Genomic DNA, 15,888 nt, shown 5'->3' with positions numbered 1-15,888 from the left:
TCCCTGGTGAATTCCTGATCTAGCTCTTGTTTCTGGTTAGGTGGTCTGTAGTAGACTCCTGCCACGATGTCCCCTGTGCCACGTTCCCCGTGTATCTTAAGACAGAGGGACTCCAATCATCCTCCCTGGGTGCCAAAGTCAATTTGCAGGGACATGTACCTTTCCTTGACATGGAGAGCTACACCTTCACCCCTTTTATCTGCACAATCTCTCCTGTACAGGGTATAGTCATCTGTACCTGTAGTCCAGTCATAGGTGGAGTCCCACCAGGTCTCCATTATCCCTATGAGATCGTAGTCTTTCTTGCTTAGCAGGAGGACCAGTTCCTCCTGTTTGTTCCCCAAGCTCCTGGCATTGGTGTGCAGACACGTAAGCGTCCCATTGGAAGCCCTAGGCTTCCTTGCACTCCCAGGCAGACACCCTTCCAGGGCTGGGGTAGGTGTGGATTCCCTTGGGTGCCCTAACCTGCTGGTTATGCAGTAGTTGCCTAGTGGGCTTGCACTGGCAGTTATCCACACATCCTCCGGTGGGCTTAGTGCACAGTTGAGCAGGTCAGCCAGTCTGGCTGAGAAGAGCCTCCTCCCCAGCAGAGTGAGGTGGAAGCTGTCTCTTCCCAGCAGACCACTGCCTCTCTCACCAAAGAGCAGACTGTGATCGTGGAAGCTGAAGCCTTCACGATGATGTCAGCACCGCAGTCTCTAGTTGACTACCTCAATCCTCCTCTCCCTCCTCAACCCCTAGCCTGAAACTGGGAGGATCGAGGAAAACTCCATCTGTGCCCCCAACCCCTTAAGGCTGACTCCCAGAGCCCTGGAGCACCTCAGCAATCTGCCCTCCAGCAGCCCAGAGACAGAGAGGAACCAGTAATCAGGATCTACAGGGTCTAGAGTTGCATGAAAACAGAAACAACTGGCATTTTTGCACCAAGATCTGTTCTGGTTCTGAATAAGAACAAAGCCAAAGAGCTTCCCAGTTCCCCCAAAGCAAAATGGCTCAATGGAAATAGCTAATTTTGCTAAGATGGCAACAGCTGTTCCAATTTCAGTAGTATTTGGGAGTCTGCCATGCAGGGCCATGGAAGAGATTGGGCCTTGTCCACACAAGGAAGCAAACCCAGCGTAACTCACAGCAGGTTACATACCAACTTAGCTAAACAGCTGCAACCCCCTGCACAGATACCCTCACATCAACTTGAAAGTGGGTACACTGGGTTAGATTTCTCCTGAAACTCCATGGATACCAGCCCAGCTAATCCCAACTGACAGCTACTGACATAAGGGGCTGCGCCACTAAGCTGAATCCACTGAAAATCCCACCAAGAGCCATGCAGCTACAGCCATGTGCAGGGACCAGGCCTCAAGGCTGATTCCTAAAGGTGGCACAAGCAGCGCCTATGTGCTTCTCTGACAGTCCCAGTCCAGGACATCATTTACTTTGCCAGACATTCACAGGCACTGCCTGAGGCCTGTCCATCTACTCCAGACATTTTACCCTGCAGCCCAGTCCCTGGTACTCTGACACTGGCTGCTCTGACTACCACAATCAAAAGGAAAGGAGGTCCTTTGAGACACTGGGACCCTCTCACACACCCGAGTCCAATGTTTTTCGTGCTGGTTCCCACTTTGGCTTGGGCCTCCGCCAACCTGGCTCCCATGAAGCACGTCTGTCTCTGCCTGGTTCCACTGGCAGTTGCCAGGCAATAAGTTCTGCTGGCTCCCACCCCTTCCATGAGGACTTTTTCAGATGCACTTTGTGAAAAACCTTCTGATCACTGCTGTAGAGAAAGTTCCTGCAGCAGCCAAGAGCACCAGACCGCATCCTGAAATCCACTCGAGCAGCCATTTGGCTTTATGACACCCCAGCCTGCAAGAATGGAAACTCTTGACAGAGCCAGCGATTGATATGGAACAACACATAGGATGGCTATTACAAGACATACAAAAAACTAGAACACTTGGTTCTAAAATTATACCTTTTACTACATACTCTGGATGGCAATTACATACTCTGGGAACCTACCTGTTGTGAAATGCAAAGCAGCTGGGCCCTGGACAGGAACACCACTCTGGGGCTGGACCTCAGCACCTGCACCAGACACTCCTCCTCTAATACTGTCAGCCTTCACTGGGGCCCATTCCCATTTTGCTCTGTTCAGCACTATCAGAGAGACTGTGGCTGGCCATTGAGGTCAGGTAGCACAAAGGAGAGTTACAAGCAAGCCCTGAAAGCCAGTCACAACAAGATGGGTGTCAAGACGCTTTTTGAAGTTCATCAGGGTGGATCACTATACCACCTCTGGGGGAAGCCTATTCTAAACCCTCAGTACTCGACTTGTAAAGAAGTTTTTCCTTATGTCTAGCCTGAAGTGGTGCTCGATCAGCTTGTGCCCATTATTTCTTGTCCTCCCCTGGGGGGCCTTGGTGAACAGATGCTCCCCCAGGCCCTTGATATACTTGTAGGCTGCCACCAAGTCCCCTCTGAGTCTTCTATTCTCCAGGCTGAACAGTCCCAAATCTTTCAGCTTCTCCTCGTATGACCTGGTCTCTAGGCTTCTAATCATGTGCGTGGTCCTCCTTTGGACTCTCTCAAGCTTCTCAACATCCTTTCTGAAGTGCGACATCCAGAACCAAATGCAGAACTCCAGCTGCAGTGTCACCAAGGCCGAGTAGAGCAGGAAGATGACATCCTTAGCCTTACTAGAGGTGCCCTGGTAGATGCATGCCACTGTTTGATTAGCTCTGCCAATTACAGCATCGCATCGGTGGCTCAAGTTAATTTTGTTATCTATCACGACACCCAGGTCTCATTCAGATGTGGTGCTAGCAAGCATAGCACTACGCAGCCTCTAAGTGTGTTGTGGATTATTTCTCCCCAGATGGAGCACTTTACATTTCTCCATATTAAATGACATCAAGTTGAGGTCCACCCACCTTGTGAGCCTGTCCAGGTTGGCCTGTATTGCCAGCCTGTCTTTGAGCGTGACCACGCTCCCCTGTAGTTAACTTTGCTGGTTCGCTTTTAATACCTGAATCCAAATAGTCAATGTACATGTTGAAAATCACTGGTCTGAGTACTGAACCCTAAGGGCCACTGGTCACCCAGTGCCATGATGACTCAGTTCTGTCTCACCCTCCAAATCCCCCAGCTGTCACAGGCCAGTAAAAGCTCTGGCTGTGGGTTTGGTCTCTGCCTCCACTGAAATCTAAGCTGGTTCCAACAACCCAACAGAGACTCAGCACTTGCTAAGATCTGGCCTAGGTAGCCCCTTCCCTGCTGTAATTCTCAAGGACTTGATTACTGAGTTTTTAGCATTGCCCGGCAAATGTAACCCTTCTCCCACTCCCGGATCCTCCCAGCACTTTCCCTGCTGCAACAGGCATACCTGGTAACAGAAGGCCAAGATGTCCCTTCAAATGGAAACCGTCTGATATGAATTAACCACCTTGCAAAGGAGCAGTGTTTGCACTGAGGTTCCTTTGGCTGTGGCCACTGCGCACACTGCAGCAGTGCAGTGCTCCACAAAAGCATTCTCAAGGTCTGAAAACCTGCTGTGCTGCTCTACATGTCCCACACCTCTCACACAGCACTGTCTCGCTCAGCAGCTGTGTCCTGTGTGCTGACTCCATTGGCGGAAGTAAATTTCTGCTGCTTTTTATCCTACCCAGAAACCTGGGTTCTGCTCTTTCCTGGGCATCCTAGCAAAGGCTGCAGCATTGTGCTGATCACATCAAGAGCAGGGTTTGGCCTGCAGAGCCAACGCGATAGACAACACTCACTTCCCCCCACCTTGTCCGTTCGGCCCCAGCTGAGATTGCCGCAGCAATGCCAGATGTGCTGGAGTGAAACACAGCATTAGCACTGGCCAATGACAGAGAGAAAAGTGCAAACCTTTAGCAGACAAGTTCTATGTGGCTCCAATAGGTTAGAGCAAGCGTTTGCTAGAAGGTTGGGAGAGCAAGACAGAGGACTCTGCCTACAGGCCAGGCTGCAGGCAAAGGTGTCTGCCTCCAAGTCTGGGTTGTCAGAAAAGTTCCTTCCGTTAGTAGCAAAAAAAGCTGAACTTGCTCTCTTTGTGATGCCAGGAGGTGCAGAAAGCAGTTGAGAATGGCTCCCTTGTGGAAGCTCCAGCTCCAGGGGATGTTTTGAAGCCTGACACAGGAGGATGCGGGTGACCTGACTCACTCACCCAGATTCAGCCTCTGGGAGTGTTTAGGAGAAAGCAGAGGCTCCCAGATGGCTGGTCTTTGCAATTTCTCTCCTCACTGACAAGCTGAAGAAGAAAGTGCCGGCAGACAGCCTCAGCTCTAGGCCTGGTTCACTAAGGAGAATGAAGAATGGACCAGACGGAGGCAAGTGCACCATGCAAGAGCAAAAGGTGTGTGGAAGTGCTCACACCTACCATGCCATGCCATGGCCACTGGCAGCCCTGGGGCTGGAAAAGTTTCCAGAAAGCCTCTCAGCAGGCAGAAACTAATACTTCTGCACTGAAGTCACTTGGGATTTAGCTTGTCAGTTGCCTACCAGAGACTGTATGGGGGCTACAGAGCAGCCCTCACTGAATAGGAAGACAAGAAAGATTCTGCATCAGCATGCAAGCAAACAGGGTGGAGGTCCTTCCTAATCCCTGCCCTCCTGGGGCAGAACTGCCAGTTTCATTCTACCGTATCACCAGCAGCAGAGAGCAGCTTTGCTTTGCTTGATGCTGCCTTGGAAGAAAGAGAGATAAGCCTGGGCATAGGCAGATCTAGGATTTTGAAAAGGGGGGTGCAGATGACAAGATGCATCATCATATATAAAACAACACATATTTTTCTCCAGTTAAAAATAAACTAGAAGCTTTATCAACATGCTAGGGGGTCCAGGGCTGTATTATTCTGTTTAAGGTTGAAGCAAATAAAAAATAACTTCATTGGAATGAGTTAAAAAACAATCTGCAGGGCTGTGAAATAGGAGCTTCATTACCAGGAGCAACCAGCAGACAGGAGAATTGTGGAATTAAGGACTGCTAGATTGGTGGAACATCAAGACCATTACAAAGAAGAGAGGGTCATTAACACTTGTGGAATAAAGAATTTAAAAGGGATCAGGTAGATTATGAGCCATGAAATCAATTGACTCCTTCAGCACTGCCTTACTAGAAATGCTGCTGCTGCTGCCAGGCAGTTGGTTTTAAACTCTGGGTGGACTAGGATTTAACAAGGGGGTGCAAGTGCACCAATGTACTCATCCCTGAATCCACCCCTGTGCTGGGGCCAAGTGCAGCAAGCACACCTGTTTAGGCTCTCCCTGTCAGCATCTCAGCCCAATGGCTATAATTTTGTGATGCTAATTTAAGACCCCACTTTCCACACCTCAAAGGCAAGAGAAGAAAGCTAATAACATGAGGAGATGGGGATCCTGGGGAGAAAGGAGTTGTGGTTGACTGGAGGGGTCAAGTTTGACTGTGTCCATGACCAAACAGGACAGTTCTGCTTGGCTTCATCAACAACAATGGCCAGGAATCTTCCCGTGCAGAGGTGAACAAACCATCTCTTTTTGACTTATTAAAGAAGAAAGTGAAGGCTGCCGAATCATTTCACAGAAGGACCAAGAGTCCTATTGCCTCTGCACAGCTCAACTCCTGAATCGAAACGAAACTGCAGAATAAGGCGTGATGATTATTCTACTCATCCATGAATGTGCCTCCATCTGCTGCTTGGAAAAAACCTGCCCTGACGTTTACTCTTCTGTTGGCACCAAGGGAAATACATTTGAAACATGGACAATCTGAAACCAAATAGAGTCCCTGGAGCAGAGCATGAAGTACACAGAAATTATTATACCCACAAACACTCCAGAAACAAGCCCAGACAACATTGTTTTTTCTTTGGCTCTCAGCATTAGCACTGCTGGGTGTTTTCAGATTGTGTTAAAAAGAGAGCAGGGTGGGGGTAAGAGGGAAGGAGATTCAGACATATAAACTAAGGGAAAGTTGCATTTTTTCCACTTTTAAGTGTAGCAGCATTAAAAATGGACCCACCTGAAGGAATAGGAAGGGCTGCCCTGCACAGGAACAGAGTGCGAAGACACAGAGTTTGTCCCAGTAGGGCCACTGTTTGCCCTGAGGAGATGTGAAGCTGTTTTGGAGGTAGCCCTCTTGGAAGTGGGAAGGGTGATGTAATCCCAGCAGAGTTTGAATGAGAGAGTTAGCAAAAGCCCCGGAAGAGCCCTGGCCTGAAATTGGCTGAGAGGCTTGGTTAAAAGAGGGGAGAACAGAGGAGGTGAGAGACAGGCTGGAGACCAGGGAAGGGATCTCCCCATGGCTGCCCTCCGCAGGCCCCTGGCAGAGCCCTGCAGTAGTAGCAGCAGAGGCTGCACTGAGAGTGCTGCACTGTGTCCCTTGTCCTGCCCTTGCCAGGGCAGGACAAGAGAGGAACTGCCTGTGAGGAGACTCCAAGCCTGGGAAGACCCTCCTGCAAGCCCCTGTGGGTGGGTGAGCACAGCAGGGGAGGAGGATGCAGGGCCAAGGGGAGAGGCTGGAGACTGCCCTCCTTGTTCCCCTGTGAGTGAGAAGGCCCTGGGCAGGGGCAGGCTCAAGTGCTGGACAGAGCCCTGGGCTAGGGCAGACAAGGTCTGGGGGGGGGCTGCCAGGCTGTGTTGGGCAGGGGAAAATGTTACAACCTGCAGCCCAGACACTGCTCCCTGCTGAGCCAGGGAAGGGTGCCAGCACCAGGCATGGACCACAGGTCCTGTGCAGGGGCACAGACACAGCCCTGTTCCCCGAGACACCCCACCAGGGGCCGTGCACACAGGGTCCTCAGTACACACTGTACAAGTTATAGACTATAAGTTCTTGATGGTTTATTAGTTGGAGTATCAGTGTATTTATTTATTGGTTCCTTACTTATTGTGGGTAATTTGTATACCTTCCACTAGTGTAATGTATAGCCAGGAAGCATTAACCCTTAAGCCACCATCACCAGGTCATGCAGCATAACATTTGTTCTATTGCCTTGGTGACATGTTACCTTGTAAATAATTAAATCCTGTACATGGTTTTGTAACAGTCTGCAAGTCTGTTTGATTGCAAGGGGAGGCTCTCTGCCCGGGGACCCTGCAGCAGCTCCCCAGGGAGCTACCCCAGGGTCCCCCTAATCAGGTGAAAGCACGGGTAGTGTCACACCCATGGTTACATAAGGAACTAAAATAAAGATATTTAAGGCAGCTGGATTCCTGAATGACAAAAACTCTAACTCCCTAAAATAGGAGGCTTGGGAGGAAAAATGGGACAAGCTATTAATACTCCAGCCCAATATTTTTTTTCTGTATCTCTGTTATTTCCTTTTTAAAACAAACGTGCTCAGAATAGCTTTATTGTCTGTACCATTTGCCAGAAAGGTAACCAGAGCTTCACTGTTTGCTTCTGTTTCCTCACCTAAGCTGAATAGATGCTAAAATAGTTCAAACGCACATACTGCTTAGTTTAATACACCTCCAAAATATTTTAAATTGAAAATGATCAATTCCCATTTTATAGTCAACTCTTCACCAAACTACCCAGAAGCCAGACTGAAGTGTTGAAGCCCTACATTTTCATTTTGCTTTCTTTGCCACCATTAAAGTTCTACTGTGCAAAACTAACATAAAAATTATTACATGATGAAAGTTATATATTATTGTAGGCTTTCTTCTCTTCCCCTAACTACAATATGTGCATCTCCTGCTTTGTCAGCAGCAGAATGATGTTTAGGGAAAAGATACACCTGGGCGCTGCCCTTAACTTCTAAGGAGGCTTTTTCAACTTGGGTTTTTACAAATGCAGACACACACCCTGGTGAGACTCTATTCAGATAACAAAGAAGTGCTTAGTGAAGCAATGTCAGATTATGGATAAAACCATGTAAATTTATATAATTAGAATGTGTGCGCAGATTACTAACTTCAGCCACTACCTTCTAATCAACTGCTGCACTGGTAATGCTATCTAGAGGGTATATCTGCACAGCAATCTAGCAACACTTTATTCATCCCTTGTGTATGTGTGCGAGAGTCTGCATATACTCACCACAGCATCCGGTGGAGAAAATGAGTAATTCTGCAGCATTCATTCTGATACTTCAGCATTTTTAAAGGTGGAGATTAGAAGGCATTATGTTCCACAGGTTGAAGTGCAGAACAGCTTCAGATTTCAGAGCCAGGGATGCCAAAGGTACCAGGAAAGCATGCCTTTGCATTTTTATTTAAAGGTCAGCTGGCTCACAATTTAGGAGTGATACAGAGAAATAAATGCACATTTTTTGCCAACCTACACAGAGAGAGAGTTACAGCTTCCAAGAGTTTAGAGAGGATAAACCCCAAGGACAAAAGAAAAAGGAACTAGCACACGCACATCCCCAGCCCTTAGAGTGTGCAAGTAAGAAGAAAGAGCCAGAGCGAGCAATAGAAAATCAAGGCTCAGGATCAAACAGCCTCCTCACTGCAAGAGCTGTTCGATTTCAGGACAGTCCCCTGAGGGAAATGGTGGAAGCTGTGCTCAGCGCATTGGAAAACAAGAGTGGAAAAATCATTCAGGACTTTCCTTGCCCGTCTCCCCACCCCACCCCACCCCCTGACCTAACCCCACAGTGCCCTCCCCTCTCTCCTTCGGGGACTTGCAGAGCTGCAGCAGGCGGCACAACCCAAATGACAGGTGAGAGAGTTCCAGACTGGCAAAATCCGAAGTGTACAAGGAAAGAAAAGGAGCATGTGATGGGAGGGATGGAAGTCAATGTGGAAACACTGCTTTATGGCATCAGCTCTGACAGTTACACACCCATTCTTAATATATGTCAGATACTGTCTCACCTCAACACACACAGTCTCTGCTTTCATTGTGAATGCTCTGCTCCTCCAAATATTAGAGAACCCCTTATCCAGATGATGAAACTGGCGAGTGGATACACAAAGCTCTGGTATTTACTAGTCCAGACTAAACTGCTGCCAGTAAAGCGAACTGAAAAAATGACAGGACAGAACTTCCACCACAGAGAAAAACCCAAAAATGCTATTCTATCCTCTTGCACCTTGAATGCTTCCTACATCTTCTGCTGTACAACTAAACTATTGACTGTCATTATTTCCCTGCCAATGCACACTTCTCCTCCAAGCAAATTTCAGCAACAGACCTGTGATATTTAACACTGAAGAAAGAACAAGAAGGTTTTTCAAAGTCAGCACTGAGGGGAGAAAAAACCAAATGTGCAAACTCCTTGAGTAGCCACTCTGGGGGACAAACTGAGACTAGGAAAAATATAGCAATAGAGAGTGACTAAATTCAAAGGGAAGCATCTCGACTTCATCAAGAAGCATCCCTGATACACAACAATCTCTAAGGTGCAAGCATGGCAAGTCATTAAAGTGGGCCCCAATTTTCACTAGCAGTGATCCTTCTACTCAGGAACTCTTGAGCATATAGACAACATTTTATAGAAGCAGGGCATTGACTGCAGTGGTTCCTCTGCTTTACCTATGAGGTTAGGGTGTTAGGTCTGTGGTGCATCAGGGCTGATGGTACTCTTATGTAGAGTTTAGATTATCGATAGTCTCCAAACCATAGTATCCACAATTTGCATCGGGACAGTCCTGACTCAGGCAGGGGGTTAGACTAAACGACCTCTGGAGGTTCCTTCCAAACCTATTTCTCTATGATTCTAACTGCACACAGCAGGTGAGACCCTTGCCCTTGCTCACCTATCTTGGAACAGCTGCACTGGTACCAAAAATGAGCTGGCCACAGAAGCAGGGAACAGGGTTAAGCTCAGGATGACATTTCACATGCATCATTAGATCCTCCACAATGAAATTCAGCTTCTTGCCCCAGGAAAAGTTATCCCTCATTAGGTCTGTGAGAATGCTCTTACTCTACACCAGGTGCCCTTCTTGGTTCATTTTGAAAGGAATTAAGCTGCATTGCTTAATTGAGGAATAACGGTGTCCTCACAAGGAACTTTACTACACTTGAAATCTATTAGGAAGTGAATTCCAGTCACTTTCTTTAGCCAGAAGTGTATCCATCTAAATCCCATGGCCCAGTTTGGATGAAAGGGGAAGCCCCACTGAAATCTGAAGTGCTGATTCAAAAGCCTGTGTTAAGGAGAGGGCAGAAGGAAGAGTGCTGTGAACACAGCTCTCCAGACTGTGCAGAAGGAACCCCTCAGGTGATACCCTCACAAGTCAACCTGCTAGCCCTCGTCCTTTCCCTTATCTATGTACAAGCTCTTTATGCGTGTAGGGGACCATGGACAACAGACATGAGCTCTACTGTGGCTCTTGTACCAGCAAGAAGCTGAAGCAGACTATGATTCAAGCAGTCAGAACTGAGTAAATGTTGTGAAGCTCTGGGTTTCACCAAGTCCAGTTGCTTGTTAGATGCTGGCCTTCAGGTGGATGCCACAACCCAGGGGATCCATGGGTCTGCCATGCAGGTCCATCGTGGGAGCCTCCACAGAAGGAGGTGTCAATTGCCAGGAGGTCTGTGGAAGTCTCAACACTCTGAAGCCAACTTTGTCAACCATCAGTTCAATGAGCTGTGCCAGTATTGAGAGCCATTGTCGGAGATCCCAATCTGAAAACATGACTTGTGCATACCATGCAGTCCAAATTACTGCTACTTTCCCAGTGGAAGAGACTGATAAAGTCCAAGTGAGGACATACCTAACTAGGCTACTCAAACTGCAGACAAACTTTACCCTGCCTAATAGCTAGCTTCTGGTTACTGGTATTTTAGGGCTCAAACAACTGTCACCCATGCTAAAGATGAGACACACCATCAAGAGGCAGCTTCTGTTACAGTGATGTACCAACAAAGCGGAGTCTTGAGCCCTATTTTCCAAACACATTAATTATCACAAATTGTCCTTTTCCTCTTGAAGGGGGCTGATAGGGGCTCAGGTACTGCAGAGGCTAAGAGTCCGGTCCACCAGGACAGCACGGTTTCACTAATCGTGTGAAGAGGCTGCATCTGTCTCTAACCTTCCACAGTTAAGGTGTGCTTTTTTATCCATAGAAGGGCATGAAACTACCTAGGAGTCTTTAGCCCCTTCCAACCCATTGAACAAAGATCCCCAGAATTTAGAGCCAGCCCTTATCTCATCAGTAGATAACCGCTAGTTTCCCAAACTGCCCTCTGCAGCCTTGCAATGGTCTTAGCACTCACACCATTAGCTTATTACCCTGCTGATTAATGACAGCACCGTGGTGCACACAACATGGGAGATGCCAGCAGTCATTAGCTGCTGATAGCAAGCAGAGCAGGTCACTCATTAGTTAATGTCTATCAAGTGCTAAGTACTATGGAGGATGGCAGCTCCCCTCCCCCCCCCAGCAGGCACCAAGATGATTTACTTACTCATCCCCAGGCGCAAGTTGAGCCAGCTCCGAGGGGGGGAACCATACTTGGTCAAGACTGAGTTCATAGTGTTCTCGCAGCGGAGGAAAGATGCAGGTCCTTTGTCTGCACACTCCTGCTGTCCCTGGAAGCAAAAGGAGCCCAGTTAATACAGCAAAGGGGGCCACACAGAATGGAGTCCTTGGAGTTGGTTGGATGCCCAGGAAGCTACTTACTTGGGGCTCTGCCTTGCTCTGCTTCCCTCCACCGATTCAAGCGCGAGTTTGCTTCTGTGGGCTACTCTACTTGCTTATGATAAACAGCATGCAGCTGGCCTCTGCCAGTTTGTTTCTTGAGACCCAAAGCCCTCTGGGTGCTGTATATTTTAGCACCGGATTCTCCAAGACACTGCATTCAGTTCCCTTTTATCCTTCTCTGCTGTCTCTAGCACCCCTCCTCTACCCTCCACCTTCCCCAGACAAACTATAGTTCAGGCACCGCCAGCCTCCATCCCATAGTTTCTTGTCACTCGCAAGGTAGGAAGGATTTGAAGTTTTACAGCTGAGTGCAGCCAGACAGTCCCCTCCCAGCCAGATATTTTCATCATCCAGCTGAAGCTGAGCCCCAATCCCTTAGAAAAGCTCCAACCGCAGGCCATTGAGCATCACAACAGCAGCAGGATGGGTTACCACAGCAACCAGCTGCTCCAGGGCAGAGAAGCACCATTGTGCCCCTTGCTCCTCCCTCCCTCCCCCTTTCCGATAGGAGGCTTATTCAGCACTGACATTTCACAGAGCAGACTTACCTTTCACAACTGAAAGTTTGTTTCCTCTGAGCTCTCCCCACCTCCCCCACTGGCCCTTGTTTTGCAAGAAAGCCCGGGGTATGCATTTAACTTAGCAGGGTCTGTCTGAGGAGGCCCTGGCTTTCACATGCAATTTTTTCCTTTGCTGCACAGATGGCCTCTATATTTATTTTAGCCACTGTTCAGACTAGATTGCCAGCCAAGTCTTTCCTGTGCTGCCAGATCCAGCCAGATGGGGAGAATTAAGACTGGATTAAGTTAAAGCTTTAACTCTTTAAAAGGCAGCAATGCTGTAGATAGACTGTCCAGGGCTTTTCCAGTGAAGTTGGCCCCATTACTGAATTTTCCTTATTCACACGCATTTGTTTCTGGGTCATTAGTGGTGTCAGCACCTTTCCCTGACAGACTAGGCAGAAATCATCCTTTAGTGTGCTGCTGGGTTATGCAGAGCTGGTTTGACAGGCCAGTTTAAGAATCTGACATTCAGCAGAAGACCACATGCTTCCTCCTTTCAAAGCTTGGGTTTCTGTGGAGTTGACACCCTTCCCACAGTATAAAAGTCCCACAGATTGCAGAAAGGAACAATTTTTTGTCTTTGAGCTACGCCGATCCCAGCTGAAGTTTGGTGGTGACACACAGGCCTTGCCTGCCTGGGAGATGGCATGTTAACTCTCTTAGCAGAACCCATGCTGTGTGAAAGTAGCCTGTGTGAAATTACAGCTGCATTAATGTATTTATACTGTAAGTAGCAATCATATTGATTTGGAAGGACTTCTTTCAGGTGACTTTGCTGGACTTTTTGAAAGGTTCTTGGTTGGACTTTTTAAAGCAGGCTTGTCCAACATGCGGCCTGCCAAGCCATTTTCTGTGGCCCGAGGCCCCTCACTCGGGACACGTGAGGAGTCCTGGCGCCTGCTCTGTGCTTCACAGCGGCAGCAGCAGCAAGGCAAGGCAAGCAAGGCCAGCCCGTGGGCCCCAGCTGGCAGGGAAGGGAGGGGAGCTATTTACCCCCGCGGGGCCAGGCTCATCACGTGAGCCGGGTGCCGCCACTGCTGCCCCCCGCACCGCACAGCCCTCAGCTGCCCCAGCTGCACCTGACTGGATGAGCTGGCGACAGCGCCTGCAATTTCTCCTCTGGCTCTGCCCCTTGCCCCCCGCACCCGGGCAGGGGAACTGCAGCATGGCCCATGCCCTGCCCACGTGGGTGGTGGATTGAGGCACCAGGTCAGTTCCTGTGCGGAGCTGGAGGAGCCCGGCTCAGAGGCACTCTACGTCCAGCTGCCTCCTCACCGCAAGGCAGCGCCAGCTCCCCCGGCCAGTCTCACCCCCGGGCACTGCGGATCTCCGGGCCCGGCCGCCCACGCGCAAGGCCCCAAGGGGGCCACTTCTCACGTGCTGCTGGGGACGGGTAGAGCCACTTGGGACGGGACGAGCCTGCACTGGTTAGTCCCGAGCAGCACGTGGCTCCACCGCTGCTTCTGCTGGCTGGTGCAGACCCAGCCGGCCTCCACCCATCCCCAGCAGCACATGGGGACCCGGTTCTGCCCAGGTGGGTCCTGCAGCACCATGTCAACCCGGGCATGGTACCGGCAGGCCGGGCAGGCCCCAGGTCAGCCCCGGCCTAGCCCCTTGCCACCAAGGGTCAACCCGGTTGTAGCCAAGCAGCTCCTGCAGCACCAGGTCAACCGGGGCATGCATGCCATGTCAACCAGCACCATGTCAACCCCTGCAACTTCATTTGTGTCAAAGGCCACGTGACATCCCTTCCTGATATGATACCACTTCCTGTGAGGTCTCTGAATGTGGCTCGCTGGCCCACTGGGTGATAAAAAGTTCGTGATCTGGCCCCACATTCAAAAAGGTTGGACACCACTGTTTTAAAGGGTTCTTGGCTGGAGTCTTCTCTGGAGTTGTGGCTGCAGGTCTTTCTGGAGCCTTGTCTGCTTTTTTAAAGCAAGTGTCCAAGGAAATTTGGACAGATGTTCTCCAGGGAGATGGGTGATGCAGAGAACTTGTTCACTGGCATGGTGTTGCATCAGATCAAGCGTTGCAAGTCAAAATTGATGTCATAAAGCTGAAACAGGGTGTCAATTTATAAACGTTGCAAGTGCAAAACGTTGTAACTCAAAACTTTGCAAGTTGAAGACTGCCTGTATTGCCATTCACCTTTCCAAGCACAACTGATTCAGAGAAAGCTTGGTGGCACATAAGCTAGATGGAGCAAGAGTAAAATGGACAAATGCTTTCAGGGTTTAACAATAAAAACATGCTCCAAACAAACCCGATAGCCAAAACAAGCGAGGATAAAAAAGTTTCCAAAATAACAACAGGGAGAAAGTGCTGCGCCTAAAAGCTGTTGTGTGTTGCAATGCATTTAGTGAAGACTTGAGGACATCCTACTCACTGCAAGCTAACAGTTAGAACTACATTGTATTTCGTGTTTCAGCCCTGATATTAAGAGCACTTTCTCAGTATTATTTTTCAGGAGCAAGTATTTTTGGAGTAAATCTCTCCAGCTAACATATCTGCTACTAATAGAACAATTTCATCTTTATGCTGGCTTGAACAAAAGATGCCATACAAGCTGATTAAGCTCATGGCAGACATTGCCAAAGTTGGTTAATAATTTCTTTCTAGATTTTCCTTTTTAATAGCAAACATCACTGAATGATATAAGCACTGTTTTCAACCCACTGTACATTCAAGGCCACAGCATTTGACATGACTCAACCCCCTCTAGTGGCCATATGTAGGAAGTTATTACCTTTGACAAAGTTACAAAACATTTTGTAGATGATCCAGAGATATGAACCGGATATAAATCCAGAAACAGTTCATCACTGTAAACACCAACAGCAAGGAAGAAATTTGGAGTGCCACAAGTTTATGAGCATTTCAACAGAGAGAACTGTAGTTGGCCAGAGAGCTTAAAAAGCCAAACAGAGGAAAGACTCCTTCCACGACTCCCTTTCCCTACAACGCACAGAACACTGGAGAATTTCCCCTATACCCTACTTGGATAGTGGAGCGAGCTGCTCTCTGTATGTGGGGATCAGTGAAGAGTTTGAAACAGATAACTCAAAACTGATGTTTTTAATAGACGTTTACTATAAAACACAGAAGTACATAACAAAAATATAAAATAACAACACTGGAAGGAGAACGTGACAACATCCCAACTGGACACTCCATCTTCTTCATACAGTCTGTGCTGCAGCGTCTTCCAGGAATAGGCCAAGTTCCTGGGCATGTGACTTGCCTCTTAGTGAAAGAAGTCCTGCAATGGAAGGCTTCGAGTAGGGACTATGGCCTGCTATATTCTCTTCTCTGGAGGTGCTTCTTCATTTTCAGCTTCCCCGCTCCTGAAATTTGGTAATTATACTCAGAAGTAACATATGGGATCTCCCCTTCGATGCCCTGCTGAAACACACAAACAGGAACACAATGAAGACACCATGGTGTCTGAGCATTATTTTGTTCCCTTTCATTTGCACAGACTGACTGTATCAATTTCCCCACTCAATAATCTCTGAATACAGCATTTCTGAACACAGCTCACTTTGCAAAGTCTTAAGCACTTCCACTTGGCAGTTTAAATATTTTAACACCGCCATGCAGCACCCTTATAGGCTCGGCAGTGCTACGTTGGTTAGCACTACAGAAGAAAAAGACTTGGGGGTCATCATTGACCGGAAGATGAACCTGCAATGCGATGCTGCGGCTAATAAAGCGACCAAAA

The 15,888-nt window shown here is 48.5% G+C and overlaps 2 protein-coding genes across 2 annotated transcripts in view; both read right to left on the bottom strand.

Moving 5' to 3' along the window:
- The window catches only part of PLEKHG5 (pleckstrin homology and RhoGEF domain containing G5), an 81,881-nt gene extending 70,398 nt beyond the window's left edge, over positions 1–11,483 (bottom strand). The window contains exon 1 of the mRNA XM_019541156.1: positions 11,366–11,483. Coding sequence (XP_019396701.1) covers positions 11,366–11,432 — 67 coding nt within the window. The 5' untranslated portion in view covers positions 11,433–11,483. The remainder of the gene's footprint in view (positions 1–11,365) is intronic.
- A 2,054-nt stretch (positions 11,484–13,537) lies between these two features.
- NOL9 (nucleolar protein 9) overlaps positions 13,538–15,888 on the bottom strand; it is an 11,314-nt gene continuing 8,963 nt past the window's right edge. Inside the window, exons 12-14 of the mRNA XM_019541693.1 lie at positions 13,929–13,934; positions 13,865–13,881; positions 13,538–13,630 (exon numbers count right to left, since the gene is read on the bottom strand). Of these exons, the coding sequence (XP_019397238.1) occupies positions 13,538–13,630; positions 13,865–13,881; positions 13,929–13,934 (116 nt within the window). The remainder of the gene's footprint in view (positions 13,631–13,864; positions 13,882–13,928; positions 13,935–15,888) is intronic.

Source organism: Crocodylus porosus, unplaced genomic scaffold (assembly GCF_001723895.1).
Source record: "Crocodylus porosus isolate Cpor-Errol unplaced genomic scaffold, CroPor_comp1, whole genome shotgun sequence".
Taxonomy (NCBI): domain Eukaryota; kingdom Metazoa; phylum Chordata; order Crocodylia; family Crocodylidae; genus Crocodylus; species Crocodylus porosus.
This window is presented reverse-complemented; position numbering and strand designations above follow the sequence as displayed.